This window comes from Podarcis pityusensis (genome assembly GCF_964106645.2).
Source record: "Podarcis pityusensis genome assembly, chromosome: 2".
NCBI lineage: Eukaryota > Metazoa > Chordata > Lepidosauria > Squamata > Lacertidae > Podarcis > Podarcis pityusensis.
The window spans coordinates 89,556,802-89,580,553 of record NC_138029.1 but is presented as its reverse complement, the minus strand read 5'-3'; the positions used below and the strand labels follow the sequence as shown (position 1 = coordinate 89,580,553).

At 41.7% G+C, this 23,752-nt stretch overlaps 1 protein-coding gene and 1 long non-coding RNA gene across 6 annotated transcripts in view; one reads left to right on the top strand and one right to left on the bottom strand.

Annotated features, from left to right (window-relative positions):
* Positions 1-15,686, bottom strand: part of NR2C2 (nuclear receptor subfamily 2 group C member 2) — a 52,511-nt gene extending 36,825 nt beyond the window's left edge. For 3 of the 5 annotated variants that reach the window (XM_080995531.1, XM_080995533.1, XM_080995534.1), the window contains exons 1-2: positions 15,550-15,686; positions 9,927-10,010 (exon numbers count right to left, since the gene is read on the bottom strand). In XM_080995531.1, coding sequence (XP_080851657.1) covers positions 9,927-9,986 — 60 coding nt within the window. In that variant the 5' untranslated portion in view covers positions 9,987-10,010; positions 15,550-15,686. Of the gene's footprint in view, positions 1-5,558; positions 5,668-9,926; positions 10,011-11,096; positions 11,350-15,549 lie in introns of those variants that run through there. The other 2 variants (XM_080995532.1, XM_080995535.1) reach the window with 2 other exon arrangements.
* Positions 15,687-18,705: 3,019 nt separating this feature from the next.
* Positions 18,706-21,234, top strand: LOC308471510. Its single transcript, XR_013982983.1, has 2 exons — positions 18,706-18,820; positions 20,973-21,234. It is a non-coding gene; the product is annotated as an uncharacterized lncRNA (long non-coding RNA).
* Positions 21,235-23,752: the final 2,518 nt, after the last annotated feature.

Sequence of the window (23,752 nt, the reverse complement as noted above, 5' to 3'; positions counted from 1 at the left end):
TAAGATTTGGTTGGCATGCTTATCTCTGGCAGAATAAGGAAAAGGTGCATAAAGGCTTCTCGAACCATATTATCAGAGGAACACTGTTAGAAACATGGGAAAAGAACAAGAAACTGTTGGGGGGAAAAAAACCCTGGTGGCTATCGCCTATAGATATGTTAACTATTAAAAAAACAAATATAGAAGGTGAGAGATGGACTTATGAAGACCTCCTAGAAAGATCAGAAAGAGGATGGAAAATTAGACCATATGAAGAGTTAAAAAGTAAATTATCAGGTTGGCTGCAGTACCATCAAATCAATGCCCTATGGAAGGAAGATAAAAAGATCGGAATGAACGAAAAAAAATCCAAGTTCCAGGTAGAAATAATAGAAGGTAAAACTAAACTGCTATCTAAAATGTACAATCAGCTATTAGAATGGGACACCAAGGATGAGGAGGTTAAGGATGTTATGACAAAATGGGCTATAGACCTCGGATACAATTTGGACTTCAACAAATGGACGAGGCTGTGGACTAAAGGAATGAAATTTACAGCTTGCACCACCCTCAGAGAAAATATGGAAAAGATGATGTACCGTTGGTACATCACCCCTGTGAAACTGCAAAAAATGTATAAGACCGGAGATAATAGGTGTTGGAAGTGTAAAACCAAAGAAGGAAGTTTCTTCCACATGTGGTGGAAGTGTGAAGAAATCAAAAAATTTTGGGAATCAATATATAATGAACTGAAAAAAATACTTAAAATACACTTTCGTTAAAAAACCCGAAGCTTTTCTTCTGGGAATGATCGGAGACGAGATTAAAAAAGAGGATCATATAATGTTTCAATACGCAACCGTAGCTGCCAGGATCTTGTTAGCAAAAAATTGGAAAACCCCTAATATCCCGACTGTTAAAGATTGGCAAATTAAATTATTTGAATATATGGATTTGGCAAGAATGACACAGAATATGAGACAGCAAAAAGGTACAAAGTTTATTGATGACTGGAATAAATTTATAATGTACATGGAATCAAATTCTAGAGATATAAAAATCACAGTAGGTTTAATATAATCCTTGCGATGTTTAGATGATATAAAATGAAAACTGCAGAACAGAATTACTACTTTACATAATCCAAAATCGAGCTGGAGGGAAATCAACTTTTATTTGTGTTAACTGATGTTTGTCTTCTGGTTTGTTTATATTTTCTGTTTTGGTTGATGTCTTTCTTTTTTCTTCTCATTGGTGTGTTCGGTTTGTTTTTCTTTTTCTTTTTTCTGTTGTTGTTTGGCTTAGAAATTTAATAAAAAGAAATTAAAAAAAGAAAAGAAATCCCCCTCCCATCACAATATGGGGAGGTATTAGGAGTTGTGGAAGGAAAATGGCTATCTGTTTCCAGAAACATCCTGCTCACCTTATATAGCTATAAAATGCTTAGGTTCAGGGCTGGAAGTCAGCCTTAAGCCTGTTCCTTTTAACACTATAGAGTCCAGCAGGGAAAGGAACAAGGACTTGAAGCCTCCCTCTCAGAAGATTGGCAGGGACAACACTCCTTCCCTCCCCCAGTTATTCTCTCTGCCCCACAAGCTAAATATGTTCAAATTCAAAACAAGGCAACTTATGCTTCTTCCTGCTTGTGCAAGTTTTGCTAAATCACTGTGTGACATGCAAACATAGCCACTGCACCTTACAGGTTGGAGTGTTTTTGTCACTGAAATCTACCTCTTTTTTCTTGCAATTACACACCTATGACCTGGGTTATAAATCTGAGTTATCTGCATTTTGATTTGTTTATTTGGTCCTTTGCCTCAGAGGACCTGCTGCCTGGCAACTGCCAGCAAGGGAAGACTGCTTCCATTACAATCCAGTTGCTCAGCTTGCCTGCCTTGCCTCAGAGGATTTTGGTGGGGCTGTTACCAAATAACAACAAGGAAGAACTAGTTTGATGGCAGGAAATGTTGCCTAATTAGCCTAGCTCCATTAGGATAATTTTTGTATCCGTACAGTACTAGATTTTTTTGTTTCAGTACTAGATTTTTTTGGAAGCCTCTTCAACAGCCTCTCAGGAGTACTAACTGGCTGTGGGAAAGAGGGCCCTTGCATAGCTTCAGGAGATGTACCAACTGTGCTCTGTTCTGTAAAAAGCAGATCTAACGATGGTCACATAAACTCTATAGAAAGTTGCTTCTGAAAACTATTCAGGAACTTCAGCTGATACAAAATTTGGAAGCCAGAGTTTTGTTGCGGGCCCGTTTTTCAGAACAAATACTTTTCATACTGTTCAATCAGCATGGAGTACCAGTTCATTTCTGAGCACAATTCAAAGTGCTGGTTATCACCTGGCTGAGGATGGAGTAGCAGTGTGGAAAAGGGAGGATTAACCCATCGCTCCTCAGCTGCTACCCACGAAATCCCTGTTTGCAGCAATTTAGTGGGGAAAGGCCCTTTTGTGCAAATGATCCTCCACAAGCATAATTTCCTTGTTGGAAATGGGCAAGATTGAAAAGGGGCCAGGGATTCCCCACCTGTGCCCCCAATGGTTGAAACCAGGATACATGAAGGATAGTTTAGTTCCAACATGAGCCTGCTTGCCATATTCATCAGAGGCCCTGCTTTGCATCCAATTGCCACTGAAGACCAAGTGGTCAGGGCATGAGAGGGGCCTTTTCAACTGCACAGCTGGGCTGTGCAACTCCCAGTTCCAGGAGGATCACACTGCCCCATCTTTACCAGAGTTTTGGTGTGCTGCAAATTTTTGTTTTGCTGTATTTTTAGTTTGATTTAGTTTCTTTCTGCCTTCTATGAATTTAGCTGCTATTTTGTTCACTTGTTTAATTATTCTACAAACTGTATATTGCCTTAACTGATGTTTGTGAGCCACCATAGGCAGGATATTAGTGGGGGGGGGCTGTTAAATAAAAAGAGTTCAGTATGCAGTTGTTAATTTTTGTCTTAATTTAAAATAGAAGCATAAGTATAATGTGGGGCAGGCATAGAAAAAGTCAAATATTTGAGTGATACCTGAGATGTTTGTATGATAGACCTCTCTATGGGATCCCTGTCAGTGGAGGACAGGCCATTCACCATCACATTGGTGTGCAATTGCAGCAGTTTACTCCTGCTCTGCTAGGCACTAATGGCAGTCATTCACTTTTATGGGAGAAAGAAAAAATGGATACTAAGGGTTATTGCTTAGGTTGTGCAAACAAGCCGCTGGCATCAGTGACGGGTCCAACCCTTCACCCATCTGTAGTTGCAGCCTGCTTTCTTTCACCATACGAAAGTAATTGAGCCTCAGAATCATGCACTCCCTCCTCCACAGCATGCTCATATTCTTTCCATCGCCTGCTTAGTTCAGATGTTCATGGCAAACTATAGTTTGTCATGACTAATAGCACACTCCTGTACAGATGTTTTCAGGAGTAAATCCCATTGAGTTCAATGAGGTTTATTCCCAAAGAAGTGGGTATAGGTAGGACTGCAGCCAAAGTCAGGGATAGCATAAGGAGAAGCGAGCATGCAAGACCAAGACTTGTGTATATAATGCCAAACAACAACTTGGTACTGCATCTGAACTGAGCCATTGTAATAGAACCATTTTTTCTATGTAAGAGAATCTTGGGCAGAAGAAAGAATGAGAGAGACACAGAGAGAGAGACTCCTCAGACAGACAAGTCTTACAAATATGACAATTTTGTAGCTATTATTTTGCAAATTCGGAAAATGCATCTAGCAGTCAACCAAACAGAAAGTTCTGGCCACTTGTCATCAAATAAGTGATCTTGCTCAGTGTCCTTTCACACACAAGACAAACAGAAATTCTTACGTTCACAATTGTTCCCTTAAGCAAATATAAATTGTATAGAACAAAAAGCATGTAAAGACAAAACAATCCCTATCCAGGTTCAAGGTTCTTGTGTTAATTTACAATGCCCTTAATACCTTGGGTCCAGGATACCTCAAGGACTACCTGATCCGTTATTTCTTGAAGACACCACTAAGGTCTTTGGGGGAGTCACTGTCAGTGATCCACCATGGCTTGTATACACAGCTTGTATTTACCAGCAGCCATGCATTCAGAATTGTGGGCCCATTTTATGGAACTCCCTTCCAGCTGAGATAAGACAGGTTCCCTCCCTTCTGAACTTCCGGTGCCTACTGGAGATTTTTCTTTTTGTACCTGGAAGGTATTGTGAATTAATTTTATTTTTATAGTTTTAACCAATGTTTATTTATATAGTATTGTGTTCATTTTACACCACATTGAGACTATTGTAATTAAACAGTGCATAAATAAAAATAAATACAAAGGAATGATATTTTAATATGAAACACATGCAACAGTGTTATCTGGTTACTAATTATTTTTTACATTAAGAACACAATTAACTAATTATTATTTCCCAAGAAAAATATCCTCAGAATGCCACTTGTAGTCTTACAGCTACAGGGAGTATCATGGGGAAAGAACACAAAGCCACCATATTAAAATTTTATGCAAAATGTGTTAATTAGGTAAACACAAATGAAATATACAAGTGGTTTGCAGCTCCTCAGCTTGGTCCTTGGTGCTGTACTGCCTACAGATCTTAGATGAAACAGACCAGCTATGTAAATAAACAGGTGATATCCAATAATGTCATACTCAGAACAGCCTCCCCAGTAATCAATGTTACTCTGTGTATGACTAACATTAGCTATCACCCACACAATAAAATGGTATAAGACTTGCAGAATGCTATTGTTATCCATAAGGAAAGTTCAAAAGCACAATGCAAGAGCTTTCTGTTTAAAAGCTAACTTTGCATTTTTGACACTGACAAAATATAGTGAATGTTGAGAAGATGCTGCATTATGTAAAAAAGAAAAGGACATTTAACTTTAAATATTTAACTCCACTTTTAAAGCTACCCAACATGTTCTAACTAATTTATTTTGAATCCTATATATCTGTAGTTCTACAACTATTACAGTCAGTACCCATTGGTTTCTCTTTAAATCTCACCTTTATACACAAGTCAGAAAAAGGTTAGTCATCTGCAGCATTTGGCAATAGGTAGGTAAACAATTTACTTGGTATCAGATTTATTCCTACTCTGAAATTTTAACCTGTAATAACCCTTCATTTCTGTTGAGCAAAAGGCAGTATATTCTAGTTTATCAGGAAATACAAACTAAATCTTAATACGCTTGTTGTAGAAACTGCTTTAAACTGTGGATTAAAATTCTGTGCTAAAATACTGTACATACTATTTAAAGAGAACAAGTAGTGCTAATTATTCAAACTATTAATTAGAAGTCAGCTTCCAGATAAATGGCCATTACTGTGAAATTAGAATATTCTGAATTTTAAATCAATTTAAACTAGGAGCAGTATTAGCAATATACTCTTAGTTAAAATTGCTGTCAAGTTAAAACATTTACAAGGATTAGATAAGCAAAGTGAACGGACTATACATTTAACATAAATGTTTCTTCTTAAAAATAACAACACTCCCATCTTCAATAACCTTTGAATCATTTGCTTCCTGGAGCCTCTCGCTTGATACTGCACAGACTCTAGTACTTACAGTGTCAAATCCTTCTGCAGCTTTATTTACATTTTTCTTCAGCAAAGATCTTTGGCCAAAACAATCGAAGAGGAACGAAGAGATCAGTTTTAGTCTGTTCCCAAATGTTTGTATCCGAGCTCCATTTATAAAGATTCCAATCACAAAACCAGACAGAATTGTTTAAAAATGCCCTCTCTATGACCCTGCTCCTCTGAAGGTCAAGTACACTATCACTCCCTGTAACCAAGGAAGCAGAATCGACGTGTTCCTGCTGTTTTGCCAGCTGCTGAAGCAGTTTGTCTAATAATACAATTAATTTCACTGGGGGAGATGTACCCAGGTTACAAAGCTTCTCCTTCTCTTTGTCTCCCCTGTGCCCAACTACTACTGCTCAATAAAAACTACAAAGTAGCAAAATTCAAGAGAAAATAATTTGTCCAGCTCTTGAATAATTTTCAGACCAGTAACATGAAAAAAGGAAACTATTTTGTTCCCTATGGGACTTATTTTATCTTTACAGTTCATTAACTTAATATAGCTAAACTAACACTACATTCTTGTGCACCCATCAAATATTTTGCACTGGAATCAGTTTTATTGCACATAATGATAAATCCATTAATTTCATGGTATGCGTTAGAAGAATTAAAGCTACCATTTTAAGTCTCTGGAGGAGCAACAACAACAACAGCAACAACAACTAGATAACTATAAGTCTTGTAAATTAACACAACACACAAAAATTTCCGAAAATCACAGAAACTTCTGAAAAGGTGGGCGGGGACCACATTATGTTGATTCAGCTTTTTTAAAGTGCTGATACCATGACATTACAAAACATTATATGCAATATACTTTCACGGCATAAATTTATGCATAGTGTCAGGTCATTATTGTTCAGAAAATGGTTAAATTAAAGATGGCACTCTCAGTGACATGCTTTGTGCTGAACTGCAATGCTTCCCCCCAGCACTGGGTGATTTACTGTATTATTAGACCAACTACTTCAGCAGCTAACAAGACCATCCTTTCCAAGCAAAACCCCAATCCACGTAACGTTTATGCTCATTTCTGTCTGAGTCTGTCCGCCTTCCTATTTTCAAGCACCTTACTGGTAGTTAGGATAGGCATAGTTTGGAAACTGACAGGAAGGAAAAGGTCATAGGTCACCATTGGTGACAATCCCTCTCCCACATGCTCAATGCAAAACTCCAAGTTCCCTGCACATTTTCAGGGGTGTATTTCACTGTGCCAACTGAGAAACCAATCTCATGCCCCTCTTCCGCACTCTGGATTAAACAGAAGATTCAGGGGAGAGAAGCGTTTGGCTTCTAACTCCGTACAGTGGTGCCCCGCAAGACGAATGCCTCGCAAGATGAAAAACCCGCTAGACGAAAGGGTTTTCCGTTTTCCGTTGCGCTTTGCAAGACGAATTTCCCTATGGGCTTGCTTCGCTAGACGAAAAAGTCTTGCGAGTCTTGCGATTTTTTTCCGCTCCCCCCCCTTTTCTAAGCCGCTAAGCCGCTAATAGCCTTTTAGCCGCTAAGCCTTTAATAGCCGCTAAACAGCTAATAGCGCTAATCCGCTAATAGGGTTGCTTCGCAAGACGAAAAAACCGCTAGACGAAGAGACTCGCGGAACGGATTAATTTCGTCTTGCGAGGCACCACTTTTTAACTTGATAACAAAGATTCTCACTGCTCATGCCCTTTCCAAAGACCAAAGCACTGAGAGACAACCACTCCCCTGATTTTTCTATGTGTGCCAGAGGACTCAAGGGAAGAAAGAGGAGTATGGCAACCACAAATAATGGCAGACTATGTGAAGCCAATATATGTTGCCTCTTTAGCCATGGGATATATAGAGGTTTGAGTACAATATTTCACCTAGGAATAGAGGGTCCTTGTTACATGAGGAGTAAGTAGATAAATCTGTTCTCACCTAAAGGTTAACATTTTCTTTCTCTTCAAATGAATAGAATACAACAACATTCACCTGCTGGTGTCCTAGTGCCCACTCAATGTCAGTCTCCTCCAGTAATGCAAATAAGCAAATATAACATACATTCCAATAATTTCATGGGCATTTTGCTAATAGAAAAAATAATGTATATAGATGTATTTGGTTATTCTGAACTGAAGACTATTTCAGAATTAACTCAGTTAACCGGACAGCTTGGCTAGTGATATTGAAGAGTAAAAACGTAGAAACAACAAATGACAAGACAGAAAACCCAAATGTAAAAAGTAGATGTTGCAATGCTACTGATAAAACAAAGGACTACAATAACGACCATATTTTTCGCACCATAGGACGCACCGGACAATAGGACGCACTTTGTTTTAGAGGGGGGAGAACAAGAAAAAAAAATTCTCCCCCTCTCTGCCCAGCGCCCCTTCAGCGAAGTGGCAGGAGGCGCTGTGCAGAGAGGGGGAGAACTTTCCCCCTCTTGTTTTCCCGCTCTAAAACAAGGTGCCGTTTAAGGTGCGTTCAGGCGGCTACCTTGGAAGCCTGGAGAGCGAGAGGGGTCGGTGTGAACTGACCCCTCTCGCTCTCCAGGCTTCAGGTTCCTTTCGACCTGCTCTTTGGGGCTGGCGGGGGGAAGCCCACCACCAGCCCCAAAGAGCAGGTCAGGGAGCAGCGGAAAGGCGCAGCGGAGAGGCTCCTGCCATAGCCATGCGTCACCTCTCCAGCCAGGAGAGGGTCGCGGGGCTATGGCTTCTTTAGCCCCGCGCGCGCTCTCCCGGCTGGAGAGGTGACGCGCGGCTATGGCAGGAGCCTCAATAGCCGCGCGTCACCTCTCCAGCCGGGAGAGGGTCGCGGGGGGCTGCTTTAGCCCCGCGCGCGCTCTCCCGGCTGAAGAGGTGACGCGCGGCTATGGCAGGAACCTCTATAACTGCACGTCACCTCTCCAGCCGGGAGAGGGTCGCTGGGCTATGGCGTCTTCGCTCCATAGGACGCACACACATTTTCCCTTCATTTTTGAAGGGAAAAAAGTGCGTCCTATAGAGCGAAAAATATGGTATATTGTGCAACAGAGGAAACTAGTTGAACAATGTTACTTCAAGGAACATTTCATTAAATTTTAACAAACCTTAATTTCAAATGCAGATTTAAAAAAACTGGGATATAATCTTTATTAATAAACAGTCATCTAGCCTTAAGATATGGTCACTGGATTTAAATCTGAGAAAAATGAACACAGTATTTTCACTAGATGATGATGGTGAGAAGGCTCCTGGCCATTTTAAAAAGATAGAGTAAACCCACAACCTACACACATTTAACTTGTGTGCATTCAGCTTTATGTGCATGGCATAAATAAATAAATAAATAAATAAGTGAGTAAATGGGGCAGGGTTCCAGGGAAAATGACTTTGGCAATCCTACCCACCATTGAACCTAATGGGTTTTGACTATACACAATGTTGGCTTTAGGCACAATCCCCAGAACATAACCCCCACATAAATTGAGGGCTTACTGTATGCAAAGGATGCATAAATGAAATAGAACCCTACAACGCAGGTTTAAAACAGACAATAGGCAACTACTTATCAACAGCATAATCTATGACCTCCTTGACAGAAATACACAATCACTTAACACCCATTCTGTAAACAGTTCCTGTATGTTATTATAAGTTAGAAGCCTGGTGCAGAAATAAAAAATGTGTTGGCTGGGATGGTACAAGTGGATGATATGAGATTAGACTAATCAGAAAAACATAGATTAATTCACAGCTAACAGCAAGGCGGGAAGGTAAATGGCATTTCCGGGCGCTGCTCTGGTTCGCCAGAAGTGGCTTAGTCATGCTGGCCACATGACCCGGAAGCTGTACGCCGGCTCCCTCGGCCAATAAAGTGAGATGAGCGCCGCAACCCCAGAGTTGGTCACGACTGGACCTAATGGTCAGGGGTCCATTACCTTTACCTAACAGCAAACAGATCTGCTTAAAAGCATAAGAAATATCTGTATGGATGAAGCAGCAGAAGCCACATTGGACATGTTCAAAGACTTGCACATGCCTACAGGTCTCATCTAGGCCCTTCAGCCAGGCTGCTAGGACTATGCAGGATATAGGGGGATGGCTGCAGAATTAAGTGCGGTCCCACTTTTTTTTCACCCAGCAGCACTGTATGACAAGCTGTCATTAGAAGGTGGGGAAGGGCATTACCCTCTGCTCTCCTGGTGGACATTTTGTTATATACAGATGAAGTTCAGTACAAAACATGGGGATTGAAAAATATCGCTTTATATTTTCAAATGGAATAACCAGCATTTTATGAAAAAAATCCACTTTAGATCTGACCATCTGTAAACAATAGACAATTATATTTTCTTTTTAAAAACCAGTCAAGAGTTACTGTAATATCATCCTTCACTCACCTCAGCCACCTGCTGTGTCTCCACTATCTGCTGAGCAGGCACCTCCATACTGGTTGTCATGGTGAAGGAGGATCATTAGAGAACCTTTTTGGAGAGATGCCAATAACTTCTATCAGCAACAGAAAAATTAAAGCTTTTGCCATTTTATTACTAAGAACAATTCAATATAGTACAGTATACAGCCCCGTGTCAGTACTGAACACAGTTTCAAACGTTTCATTATAAAACAGTGATATTATGTTACAATCATTAAATTGCTTTATTCATGAAAAAAGTAAAAATAACATTTTTTTTTTAAAAAAGAGGTATTGAGCTCCATATATACCATCACCAGGTTGCCAAAAGGACCAGGAATCTCTTATTAGTAACTGTATTTGTGGATGAGCACAACATGGAGAGGCCCCTCATCTCTTTCAAGTTCTTCACACATTGCAGATACGTCTCTTATGCCAAGCAAGAGACAGACCCCTAACAGATTCACAGCTCATGCCACCATGGGAGACACTCACATCTGTTTAGAAATATTATCTCATCCATTGAGTATCTCCCAGCTCATTCAGAGCTTTCCTCCCAACCAAAATCTAATCACCTTTGAATAGGCATTAATATTGTTGGTTATTGTGAAATAACCAAATCCTGTGTTCAGTTTGTGAAATAGTGTTAATTTTATCAGATTAATGAAATAAGAAAACATTTGCCACTTTCATGAAATAACCATCTCCACCTAGTTCAGAAAGAAACAACCAGTAGTATTCATTATCTGCTTTTGCAAGCCTTCACTAGCTGCTTAGCAAGGCCAAAGAAACTATGCTTCCTAGCTTCCATGCTTACTGCAGCAGAGGACTGAACACTTCTTACTTTCACATAGCTTTGAGGAAATGCAGGTGTATCCAACTGTTTTTGGTGGGATAATGGGAACTATAAAGTGACTTATCTATATAGAACTAAAAGAACAAGCTGATTTCCAGATCTTTTCACACTACTGAAATTACAAATTATCTTAGGATTTCACTTATTATAAAGTAACTAAGAAAATGCCTACCATTGTACTTTGTAAAGAGGAAAGAAAGCCGGAACACAGGCCTGTATATTACAGGATCCCATGGAGGCAGGCACAACACACTTTTCTACATCATACACAGTGAACCTTTTTCACATTATTCTGCTTACCAAGGACCCACACATCTGTCACTAAACTGTTGCATGTTCCAGGCGATCCTGGAAAGGACTGAAGGATGCAGATTAAGTTCACATAGGTTGGTTATTCTAGACCTCACCACCATGCGTGAACTGACACAAAACATGCTGAAGCTGTGTGCTACAGGGAGAGATAGGAATGAATGGCAGCCACTCATTTAGACAGAAGAGTAAAGAGGTGCACGTGAGTTTGGTCACTCTTAAGTGACAAAGTATTCCAAAAGTAGAATGGGAACTAACATTTATATATGGATACTAGCTAAAGGCCAATCCTCTCCCCAAATCTATTTCCTACAGATGCCAAAGCACCAGTGCGGTGACCATTGCTGAATTGTAGCCACCACCACCTCTTTAGGATGTCCTCTTCCACTGTGCTGTGTCGTTGCCAGGAGTGATGAAAGCAACACAACCAGCTCCCACTGAAGAACAGGTGTAGTGCAAGATGGACAGGTGGCACAGGACAGCAGCATAATAATGTAGATTGGTAAACATCACCACATCTTCTCGTGCACATTCTCTTGGTACAATCCTCCCTGCAGCAGCTGTGCTGGCAAGGAGTTGGACAAAATTCTCCCCATCACTCCAGAGAGAAAGGATGCAAACAAAACAGAGCAACCATAATCTGAAGAAACAGTCACATTCTTCTCCTCTTGCTATCATTCCATCTAGGCAATGCAACAGGGAGAAATGGGTCCAGCAGGACTAAGAGCAATTGAGGACTTCCGGGTTGGCGCCATCGCCGAATGGCGGACTCCCTCCGAGCTCCGGAGGGAGTCGGCTCGGCAGGGGCTGGGTCCTACCGCGCCGGCGACGTGGGGACCCTTAAAAACCACGGGCACGGGGCCCGTGGACATGGGGACTCGGCTGGTACCGTCAGCGCCCTCCCGACTCGTGAAGGAGCCTTTTTAAAGGCTACGGATCGGGTGCCAGGGAGTGGCGTGGTACTTTGAGTCTATCGCTTCCCCTGCCGAGTGCAGCCGCATGCCATTCATCGGAGAGCGCTGGCTTCTTCTATTTGAAATTCGGACATTTAACAAAAACCCGTGAGTAATTGGGTAACCGGGTACAAAAGGAGGAAAAAAAAAGGAATTTTTTTTTCGGATTCGGCACGAGCGGGGGGGATCTAAAAAGGAAGTCAGTCCCCTCCCTGATTGTAAACATGCTAAAACAAGGACTGAGAAACCAAGATCAATTCAGAAGTTTATTGCTGACTAAAAATACCAAATTCCACGATGGAATCATTACAAGAATTGTGCTGGAGGAGAGTCGAGGGTGAGAGGGAAAAGGCAACCCCCCCCCCGGGAACCGGGGCGATTCAGAGAACCTGGCGGAGAGAGATGGAGAGTTCGACAGCTGTCAAAGTAGCTGTCAAATCTTGAGAATATAAAGAGGACTTTGCTACAAGTATTTTGCTGGTTAATTTTGACACAATTGGATATAAATATGGATACAAAATGTCGGGTGGAAAAAGAAACAACAACTTGACTTTTGGATGAGAGGACACAAAGTTATTGCAATCCCTCTAGAGGGGCTTTGGGACATTACAAGCGGCGTATATGGAAAACTACTCTGGGATGTGTACTACTGGTCTTAGCTCCTGGGAAAGTAGCAAAACTGAAAATATTGTTTTGTCTACAGAGGTGACAACACAATAGAATCTTTCTATTTAAGTAAGTTCCTGAATAACAAACCTCTGTAGAGATACTAGATTTCAGAATAAGAATGGTTTTGCAGCTGAACAAGACAGAAACCTGAGAAAGTAAGAAACAAGAGAGTAAAGGACCAACTACGCCACGGCAAGAACAATGGGAGGAGCAACAATGACCAAGGGAAATTAAAGGCCTCGATTAGACTGGATTTTTGAAATTAAGCATTATTAAAACAAGTAAATTTAAAGAAAACCGGCAAGATGGATTGAGAAAAATTTGGCTGTGGACTTGAGACCTCCAGGCCGACAACATACAGACTGATGGACATAGGGAATCTAAACCGGGGAAGGGAGGGGGAATTCTAGAATCCAAAGGCTATGTAATCAACTTCTGGAACCTTCTTCTATTTTCTATCTTTTATTTTTATTTTTTTATATAACTTTGGTATTTTGATTTAACATGTTTTGGAAAAAAAAAAAAGAAAAGGGGGAATTCGTGGAAGGAAACGGGGTAGATTTTGGGGAAAAAAATTTTTGTTCTATTTTGTTAAAGGTGAGGAGTGATGTTAAGATTGCAATTTAAATTGGCTATTAGGCATAACATATTAGGTTAAATTGGGAATGAGAACTTGTGGAACCAACGTAGGGAAAGGGGAATACAGTCGGGAGGGGAAGGAGGGAGTCCCAGAAAGAAGGTTATGAAAATAAGGGTTTAAAATTGGTCTCTTTTCTTTCTTTCTTTTCTTTATCTTTTCTATCTTCTTTATTCTGTTATTATTGGAAATTTTAATAAATATGATTATTAAAAAAAAAAAAAAAAACAGCAGGACTAAGAGCAATTTTCCCTTTAAAAAGCTCATTTATTTTATTTGTTTATTTATTGAATTTATTTATATACCACCCTATACATTTATATACCGCCCTACACCCGGAGGTCTCAGGGCAGTTCACATACATTCTGAAATATGGCAACCCTAGTAGTGCCATCACTAATGGAACTGGGAAACAAATTATAGTAATAGTAATGATCTAAACTTACAAATTACATTTGGTTGAAGTAGGGATAGCCAATGTTGTACCCCCAGATATTGCTGGACTAACACTCCCATACTGGCTGGGGCTGATGGGAGTTACAGTATATGAAGGAAACTATGTTGGCTACACCTGGGTTAAAGGAATAAAGCACATTCAGTCTATAGTTGTGGCCCATGAGCTCCTCAAGATGATCTGTTTACTGAGCATTCATCCTCATTTGATTGCACAGTTTATTTGTAAGTAAGGTCTATTCATTAAGCAGTTGTTCAGGTTTGTTTGCTGGAAAGTTTTAAGACTACAGTATGAGTCTTCATTCTGATTTGCTTGTGAGGTTACACATCAACAATTTACCCCACACTTCTTAGTGCATCTCCATGTCACTTTTCTAACTGCAAAAGAACTGTTTTAAAAGTGCATTTGTTGTGTCCGAGAGCTTTAATCCACTTTAATTGTGCAAACCCAAATGTCCAGGGACTGGATCCCTCACTCTAAATATTGACAGCCTAGGTTGACCTGTTTTTAAACTAGTGACAGGTTACCTTTTGTGGAAGGTATGCTTTGCATCAGTTTTCCTGAATTTTTCTGTGGTTTTGTGTGACATACTAAAATCATTTTCAAAATATATATTTGAAACATATTTGCAACCAAGTATTCTTTTTAAGTACAGATCACAGGCTTCAGGTTGTGACAATTTATACATTCCAGAAACAGATGCAAAATCTGGTAAATTTCTGTTAGTGGGGACAGGCTAAGACCACAATCCTACTCAGAAGCAAGTCCAGCTGAATTCAGTGGCGCTTGCTCGTAGGTAAGCGAGATTACGATTGCAGTCTGAGCTCTGACACGCAATTAAAACGGTGTTCTTGAATTTGCTAAAGGCAAGAGAAACATTCCTAAACCTTGCGTTCCCACAGGATACTGTTGTTCAACGTTTTTGTGAAAAACGGAGATTAATTCAGCCAGGAACTACGATGACAGGAACGAAAGCTTTGACGAGGGGTATAGCGTCGCCCTCCACAGAACCCCTTTTCGCGCATTCTCCCGGCCCAACCAATCGGCTCTCGTCACCAGCGGAAAGGAAAGCCCGCCCTCCCACCGCCACAACGGGTATAATTGGCCAATGCGACCGCCCTTCAGGCCACTTCCCCCCTCCGCCCCCCAATTAAAGCTGCGGGGGGGGGGGAGGAGAGATAAGGAGAAAAAGGCACTTGAAGCACAAGATGGCGGAGTTGGCAGGTAGCCAGGTCCAAAAGCTCCGCCATTAGTCTCCCCGCCTTCCCTAACGTCCCTTCGCCTGTAACTGGTCGGGCCCGGTCGCGGGCACCCAGAGCGTGGCGAGCGGCAGCCCAGAGCGGGAGAGAAGCGGGTGGTGGTAGTAGGGTGGGGGGAAGAGTCCGCTTAAGATGGCGACGGGCTGCCCCGTATGCAAAATACCCGCCGCCCCCTCCCCTCCGCCCTCCCGGTGGCAAAGGTAAAAGGGTCGGGTTCAAGCCACTGCCTCCGCCCGCTCAGACTCCATCTTCTTTTCTCCCTCACTCGGAGCCGGTGCAGTTTTCGCGGCATCGCGACCACGGCAGACCCCGGGAAAGGAAACGGCGCAGCGCCCGAAGCCCGCCGATCTCCGCCAGCACACCCCCACCCCGCCCGCCCGTTTCGGCGCCTCCCCTCTCTGCCTCGAGAGAACCGTCGCCCCTCCGAGCCCGAAGCGCGCCGCGACCCGCTAGAATAAGGAAGCTCGTTTACCTCAGGGTTTGGCGCCAAGCAAGCCCGGCGGTGGCTGCCTCGCAACGGGTCTCTGGCCAGGCCTGGGATGCCCCCCCACCTTGCGGGCCCGGTGAGGGGGGGGAATAAAGGCAGGCGGAGGCAGCGGCACCGGAGGGGTTAACGTCTTGCCCTGCACCGAGCAGAGAAGGGGGGGGGGAGGAAAGGAGAGCCGCTCTGTTGTTATTATTATTGTTGTTTTCTGGGCGGGGGGGGGGTGAACGGGAGTCTTGTGGCGAAAGGTCAGAGTTCGTGACCCCGCCGGGCGCCGCTGCCGCCGCCTCTGCCGCCTGGGAGCGTCCCCTCGTTTCCTCTTCCCAGCATTACGCCGGCCGCGGCCCCCTCCATCTCTTCCCCCCACCGCAACCCCCTCCGCCTAATGAGGCGGGGCCGGAGCTGGGGAAGCGGCAGAGAAGAGGGAGGGGCTACCTGTGGTGGTGGCGGCGGCTTCGAGCGCCCGCGTGCCTCCTGTCCCATCCCACACAGCTTCCTTCTCTCTACCCCCCCCTCCCATTCTAGCTCTGCGATCCTTAAGGCGCAGCTGGCGGCGTCCGGGTTCCATGTGTGCGGCCTGCGCTTTGCAAACCGGGGTAACGGACTCCGGGCAGAGCTCTCCCTCGCGCGCCTCCTGGAACCCCGACGCCGCAGGCGGAAGAGCCTTAACCCGCCGGGCGGCGCCCGCGCCATCCTCGGCAACGGTATCTCGCGGCTGTTTGAATGCGGCCTCTCAAGGGGCAGAAGTTCCCCTCGGGGGCATCCTGATCTCAGGCATGCGAGAGGTAATCTTTTCAGGTATCCTGTCCTCGAGCATTGCTTAGAGCAGTGGTTCCCAAGTACGGCAGTCCCCGTGTTTTTCAAAAGCCAAAGCCAAGGACTTTTGAACAGTTCGAGATCACCTTTTTCTTGTGTGAAGGGTTTCACGGACGACCAGTTGGGAAGTGCTGGCGTAGAGCTTTAAAAGTTAACAGCAGGGCTTTAAATTGGCCCTGGAAACTGACTGTAAGCCTGTACAGATGGCAAAGTAGTAGGTTGATTGTATTGGCCAGTCCAGGTAAACAAGCTTGCCCCATTTTGGATCAGCTGAAGTTTTCTGCATCTTAGATGGGCCCATTAAAAGTACTGCCATGTTTTTTACTGTGTCTGAAACCTTTTTAAAGGCTTTTTTTGCAAAACCAAGGAGAGACCAATTTAGTAAGCTTCTTAAAAGTTTTGAGAGCACTCAGAGGTGTGGCTACCAGGACATTTAAGAGGGCACCTAAGATTTGTGCTTGGCTATGCTGTCTTCTTTATCTGTCAATCTGTAATGTGGTTTCCTATGCAGCATATCTATAGAAATTATCGTTAGCGTCCTGCCGCTTTCCTGTCTGTCAGTAGGTGAGAGGCATGCATTGTGATTTTTAATGTACATTTTGAATAAACAAGTTTTAAGTTTTAAAATCTAGTAGTGGATACCACAGAATTCTACCATTGGGGAAAAATGTTTCCCTACATTATCTATTTCTCTCTATTTCTCTCTATTGCTTTCTTTGGAAAGTTTTGTGTACATTATGTCTTTTTTTCCACCTAAAAATTATTTTCTGGTGTGGGGTTGTGTTGTCCTAACATAACATTTCTGTGAATGATTGATTTTTGAATTATATTTGCTGTAATATAGGCCCTTCAAAATAGATACATGATAAATGGCATGAGGTTATAGTTTTTTTAAAAAAGCCTTACTTCTCTGATAGCATTCTCAATAGATCTGATCTACCCAATGGAGTTGAAAATTGCCAAGCTTTATACTTTTTCTAGAAAACTAGTATTCTTGGAGTTCAAACAGAGCCTAATCTGGGGGCTGTTTGTGTATATTCTCTTCAAGAGAACATCCCTCCCTCCACCTAGCTCACAAGGATAATTTTAAGTTTCCATTCTTGTTATTAACAGACATAAGTTTGCTGCTGTTCCTGAACTTGGCAAATGATGGATTGCTATTAAGCCAAGATATCAAACAATTATCCTAGAAACCAAGAACCCACTTCAATGAGAGTTCTTACAAATAGCACTCTAATCTAAAATTGATATTCTGCAGCAAAGATAGGCCACCAAATAGAAACAAATGCCAGCATTGTTTCCCTCAGATAATATCTGCTACACTATTAGCTCATTCACCTGCTTGTGTCCAAGTTGATATAGGCCATAACCTGCCAACAATGCCTTTCTGCTCCCTACCTATGACAAACAAGTTAGTCTCTGAAAGAAAACATGGGCATACAATTGATATAAAAGATGGCAATATTCAGAATTCGCAACATTTCAGTGTCCCAAGACCCTCTGCCGCTGATCTTAAGTCACCATTCTCCAACAAAAGAACAACAAAGGGACACTCAGGTGTGAAATTGCTGAACTAGAATTTATCGGTGAGTTTCATTCTACTGGTTTAGGACTCTTCTGAAACCAATAAGTCCTCTCTTCCAGCAGAATGAAACTTTTTCAAACCTCGTCGTAGGGACTCTCCCCAGCTGCATTATCCAGGAAGAGCACCTTCCTGCCAGCAGTTAGGCTGGAAAAAAGTAAAAATAATGTTTTCAAGCTCCATTGCCTGGAGGGGAATGTGTGTGGTGTGTGCATACACTTATATGTGTGTGGTTTGTGTGGTGCATGACCACCACTGCATGCAGCCCCCAGAGGGTTACCAAAGAGGGCTGCTCTAGCTGAAAAAGCTCCCTACCCCATATCAAGCAACCACAAAGTTGCATTTTTGTCTAAATCTGGGTGTTGGATTGAACTTGTGTCAAGATGATAACTGACTGAAGCAGTTCAAGTTGTTATATTGGATGTAGTAAAAACAGGACAATGTGAAACATATTAAAAATCCAAACAATAGCCTGTTTGGCCTTTGTGTCACCAGAGGTTGGCACAAATTAAAAGATCTGTAGACTGCCTATGGTGCATGTACATGGTATGCTGAGGGCTTTTAAGGGAGAACATAATCGTGGAAGTAAAGGGCATATAACATACCTGATTTGTGTGGTGTGAGTCACACCAGACAGACGACTGGTTGTATGATTATGGTACTTCCAACTGGTTGAGCTGTGCTTTATAAAACTTTCAAAAGATGTTTAAACTCTTCATGGTAGAGAATCCTACAAGTATGAGGGGATAAAAATGCCTCTTGATAACTAATTCTGGCTTATGCATGGAGGATGCATGGCTGATTTAGAGATGAAATATTGATTCTGTTTCCTATAGTAATTTGGAAATATAGTTTGGGGTGGTTGAGAGAGCTATAAGAGACTTCCGGGGTGGCGCCATCGGCAATGGCGGACTCCCTCTGATCTGGAGGGACTAGCTCCATGCAAAACGGGTCTTTTCCGCTACGGCGAAGCGGGGACCCTTTCAAAAATCACAGGCGGATGAAGCCTGTGACCATGGGACTCGGCAGGCACCTTTAGTGCCCCCCAACCCGCAAAAGAACCCACTAATGGGCTCCGGAGCGAAGAGGGGGAAGTGGCGCGGTGCTGAGAGTCAACTGCTTCTTCCGTGGAGCGAAGCCGCACAGCTGTTGCCGGAGAGCGCTGCCTTTTTCCTGGGACAATTTGGCTTCTAAAATAATTACCCGTGAGTACTTAAATTTCGGACAATTGGACTTTAAATAAGGACTTGCGAGCAGAAAGGAAAATTGGACTTAAAAGTTTACCTCAATTTGGCACTGAAACGGGAAGGTCTAAACAGGAAGTCAGCCTTCCGTTTCTTTGTAGATAGATTAAAGTAAAGACATGGCAAACTAGAGCTCAGAAAATCACTTGTAAAAGATTAACTTTCATCATTTAAAATTGTTAATCCCCCCTTTGGAAGCAGGAGAAGAGGGGGGATTTTTTCGGACTGTTTAAACCTGCAGAAGTGAGTGTAAAGTAAAGTAACTTTCCACCGTCCTGATCCTGGAGCGGGGTGTCAGGACTGACGTTTTTTGAAGCTCATTGACCAGAGACAAACGTTTTTGACAGATAGCTATAAGAAGAGAAACATTGATTCCATTGTTCCCCTTCGCATTTTAAAGGAACAAATATTGACAAAATATCTGAAAAAGGAAACTTTGTTGTTAGACTTGTCTTTAAAAGAAAGAACAAATAGAAGTTTTCCCCCTAGAGGGAGACTGTGAAACTGTAACCAACTCCGGGGAGCTTGCAGCTGTTATAGATTACAATCGTGGGAATAGACTTCTGACCTTGCAGGACAATGTATTCAGAAGCTCTGTTGCGTGCTTTCTGTAAAACAAATGCCCTACTGGAACAGCTACATGAGAAGACGGACTTGATGGCTGGTGCGATCAGAAATTTTGAACAGGCAGTGGGAAATTATACGGAGCCCACCCAGGAATTAAATCAGGAGTGTGCCCTGACAGAACAGAGGAGGGAAGAGGATGTTGCTGAATCTTGGGCGCCAGAGATGAAGGGAGCTGTGGCCCAGCAGGAACATGAGCTTTTGGACTTGACAAATGAACTTGGAAAAAGCCAGATTTGGAAAGATAAAGTTTGGTTTGGTTTGGAAATGGGGGGTTGGATAGACCCCCCTATGCAGGGATGTTTGGACCTTTCAAGTCTGGCAATGGGCCGTGAGATGTTTGGGGTTGTGGGGGCTCTTAATTTTGGAGGGATTTTGAAACATGTTCTTAAATACCACATGGAGTTTAGTGTGGACTATGGAAAAGGGGCTGATTTGTCGAGAAGGGTCAAAAACATTGTTAAGCTGGAGTTCCCATGAGTGAAAGGAGCAGGAGACAAAGGAAAATACAGTTATAAATATGAAGAAGAGCTGCGGAAGGGACATGGAAGAGACTTAAGGGCCTCGGATATAAGGTTACCAGGTTAATGCGCTAGATCGATGGGATAATAAGGACTGACAAAACCCGGGACCAGGAGGAAGGGACGCTGGATGAAGATTGGATTGTTTTTATTTCTTTTTTCTACTACTAGGATTGTTTTATAAAATAGATGAATGTTAGAAAAATGTTGGAACGAAATTACTTGGCTTTAGCAAAAATGTTTAAAGAATTATGTAAGAATATTATGGTTATGAGAAGTTGGCAAAAATAAGATTTAAGTTTTAAGCTTTAAGGTTCTTTATAGTAAGATAAGATTAAAATAGATTAAGGTAATGTAATGACAGAATATTATGAAATATGGAAAGGATTTGCTGCGACAATTAACAACTAGGATACAAAAAAAGGGAGGAGGAGGAGGTCAAAGAAAGAAGGTAACGACAGTTGAGGATATGAGAATGATGGATTTGTTTTTGAGTGTTTGTGGTGTATTTTTGTTTTTTGAATTTGTATTGTTTGATGTGGATTGTTTTTTCTTTGTTTTTTCTCTTTTGTTCTTTTTTGTAATTCTAAAAATTTTCAATAAATATCTTTTTTAAAAAAAGAGAGAGAGAGAGCTATAAGAACACACATTAAATGTGTTTTAGCAGGCACCTTCACTGTTCTCTTTTTGGCACCTGCTAAAAACATTCCTGTCTAGAGACCCAGATCTATTTTAGTATTTTAACTTTGTATGTTTTAAAGGAGTGTTGTAATTTTTTCTTGATTCTACTGTTTTATCTTTTGTAAACTACTTTGAGGTTTGTTTTTACAATCAAGCGGCATGTAAATTTTATGAAATAATAAACAATGAATAATGATAATAAATAGCCACAATGCATGGAGAGACATTCAACAGGATAGGGCTCATTCATGAGGTGAGCTCTTTGTGTCCATGCCTATATGAATATAGGCATCTCAACTTACCCAGGGGTTATGTTCTGGGGAGAACACATAAAGACAAAATCACATATAGTCAAGAGACATTCATTTGGTTCAGTGGCGGGTGGATTTGTCAAAGGTTGGTTTTTCCCCTGGATGCCAGCCACCTTTATGCCCCCCCTTTATTTCAAATTGCTAAGCGCATAAAGCTGAATGCACACAAGTTAAATGTGCATAAGTTGCGAATTACCTGTAGTATATAGCAGCCCAAATCATACAAGCTGCTGCTGATAGTAGTATCATATTAAGGGTGTTTTATGCTAAAACCAGCCCGTTGAAATATATACAGAATACACATAGAATCATAGAATTGTACGGTTGAAAGTGATCCCAAGGGTCATCTTTTCCAACCCCTTTCAATGCAGGAATCTCAATTAAAGCATCCATGACAGATGGCCATCCAACCTCTGCTTTAAAACACTCAATGAAGGAGAGTCCACCCCCTTCCAAGAGAGTCTGTTCCACTGCCAAACAGCTCTTGCCATCAGAAAGTTCTTCCTGATGTTAGTTGGAATCTCCTTTCCGGTAACCTGAAGCCATTGGTTTGGGGCCTAGTCTCCAGAGCAAGAGAAAACAAGCTTGCTCCATCTTCCCATGTGACAGCCCTTTAGATATCTGAAGATGACTATCATATCTCCTGTTTTCCAGGCACATGTTGGATCCCTGATATTTTAGACTTAAGCTTATACCAATCTGCACACAGCAACTACAGCAATATTGGCAGCAAAGGCATTCATGACCAATCAGTCCAGTGCCCATTTGCTAGACAGTGTTGTGGCTTTCACATTAGGTAGATGGAGAGTGCCATCACAGCAAACCAACATTTGTAATGTAGAAATAAGTTAAACTTTTTATTTATATACAGCCTTTTATTTATATACAGCTGTAGATTACTTCTCTAGCTAGGCCGAATCTCTTGCTCCTGGTAATTCAGGCATAGTGGAGCATGCATACATACATTCATGCATGCATGCAGGGTGTTGGTTGGCTAAATGCCCCCACTCCAAAAGAAAAGAGAGAGGGTATTTTCCATGGGAAGTTTAGAATTCATTAAAAGAGTATCTGCCAATTTTATAGGATCGGGATTAATTTATGTAAATACTGATTTCCAAACCAAGAAGAAATGGCAACAAATTCCTAGGGACCTGGTATTTTCTCATTTTATTTTTCCATGTTTCTTAAAACAAGAACTAAGTAATTACTGTATTTTTACAATGAAATTTGAATAGTTATTGGTTCTTTTGCAGACTTCATACAACAGTAGTTAAATGCTAGCACCAAAATATCATAATACTGTTATTCTGTAGTGCATTTAAAAAACCAAAAAACCAAAGCAAAAACATTTAGTTACTTACAGTGCAATCCTATATCTGTCTACTCAGAAGTAAGCCGTACTAAGTTCAGTAGGGCTTATTACCAAGTAAGTTGCAGTCTTAACCTGGGAGTCAATCCCACTGAACTGGCTTAGTTCTGAGCAGACAGGGTTGCACTGTTAGTGTGTTACATTTGGCATTTAACATTCTGTTCCTGTCAGTGCAATTTTTCCCCCTTCTGCGCCCCCATTTCATAATAGTATGATTTTAGCAAGGCCAAATTTGTAACTGGAAATGTGAGTGACTGAAAGTTAACTTTTATTTGAAGGTAATGTGAAAGTTGTGTTTTCATACTTCATTTTTACATACTACTTTATGAAATAGAAAACTTGATAGTGAAGTAACAAATCCATGCTACTGTGTTTATTTCCTCCCCTAAGACTCATAGAGTATTGAAACACAACAAATAATTGTGTGTTTGAATTGGTGTGAACCTTTATACAAATGGGGGAAGATCAAACCCAGTCAAAAGTCTGATTAGGAGTTCAGGTCAGAGAACATAATATAAATACTAAGGTTATTATTATTATTATTTAACAAAAATGTATTTTACTGTACATCTGAAATTTTTGAAGGTAACTTTAAAAATGAATGAAAATCTGCTTTGCTGAAAGAAACCACAATATACTGATGCTGTGTGTCACAAAGACTGCCACTAAGGTAGCAGTCCTACTCGGATTTGCTTGCCTAGAAGATCTCAAAATAAGTATTTGGGATAAAGGTATGGCAGCAGTGTATTGGTCTACGGTGGAAGTGATAGTATTGACATTGCAATATCCACATGGATTATGATATTTGATTAACACAATGCTTAAAATCCCCAACCTAAACAGTTATTTGGTAATGCAGCATTAGGCTATGTCACTTTAGTGAAATACTATGACTTCCCCTCTCCATTACTTGGGTATAAAACACAGCTTTTCAAGCAAAATAGTGCACAAACCCTTTGGATCAATGGGTACCATACCTAAAACATGGCTTCGCTCTGGTAGTCTCTGTGGCTTAAAAATGAGGATCATCCTCATAAAAACCC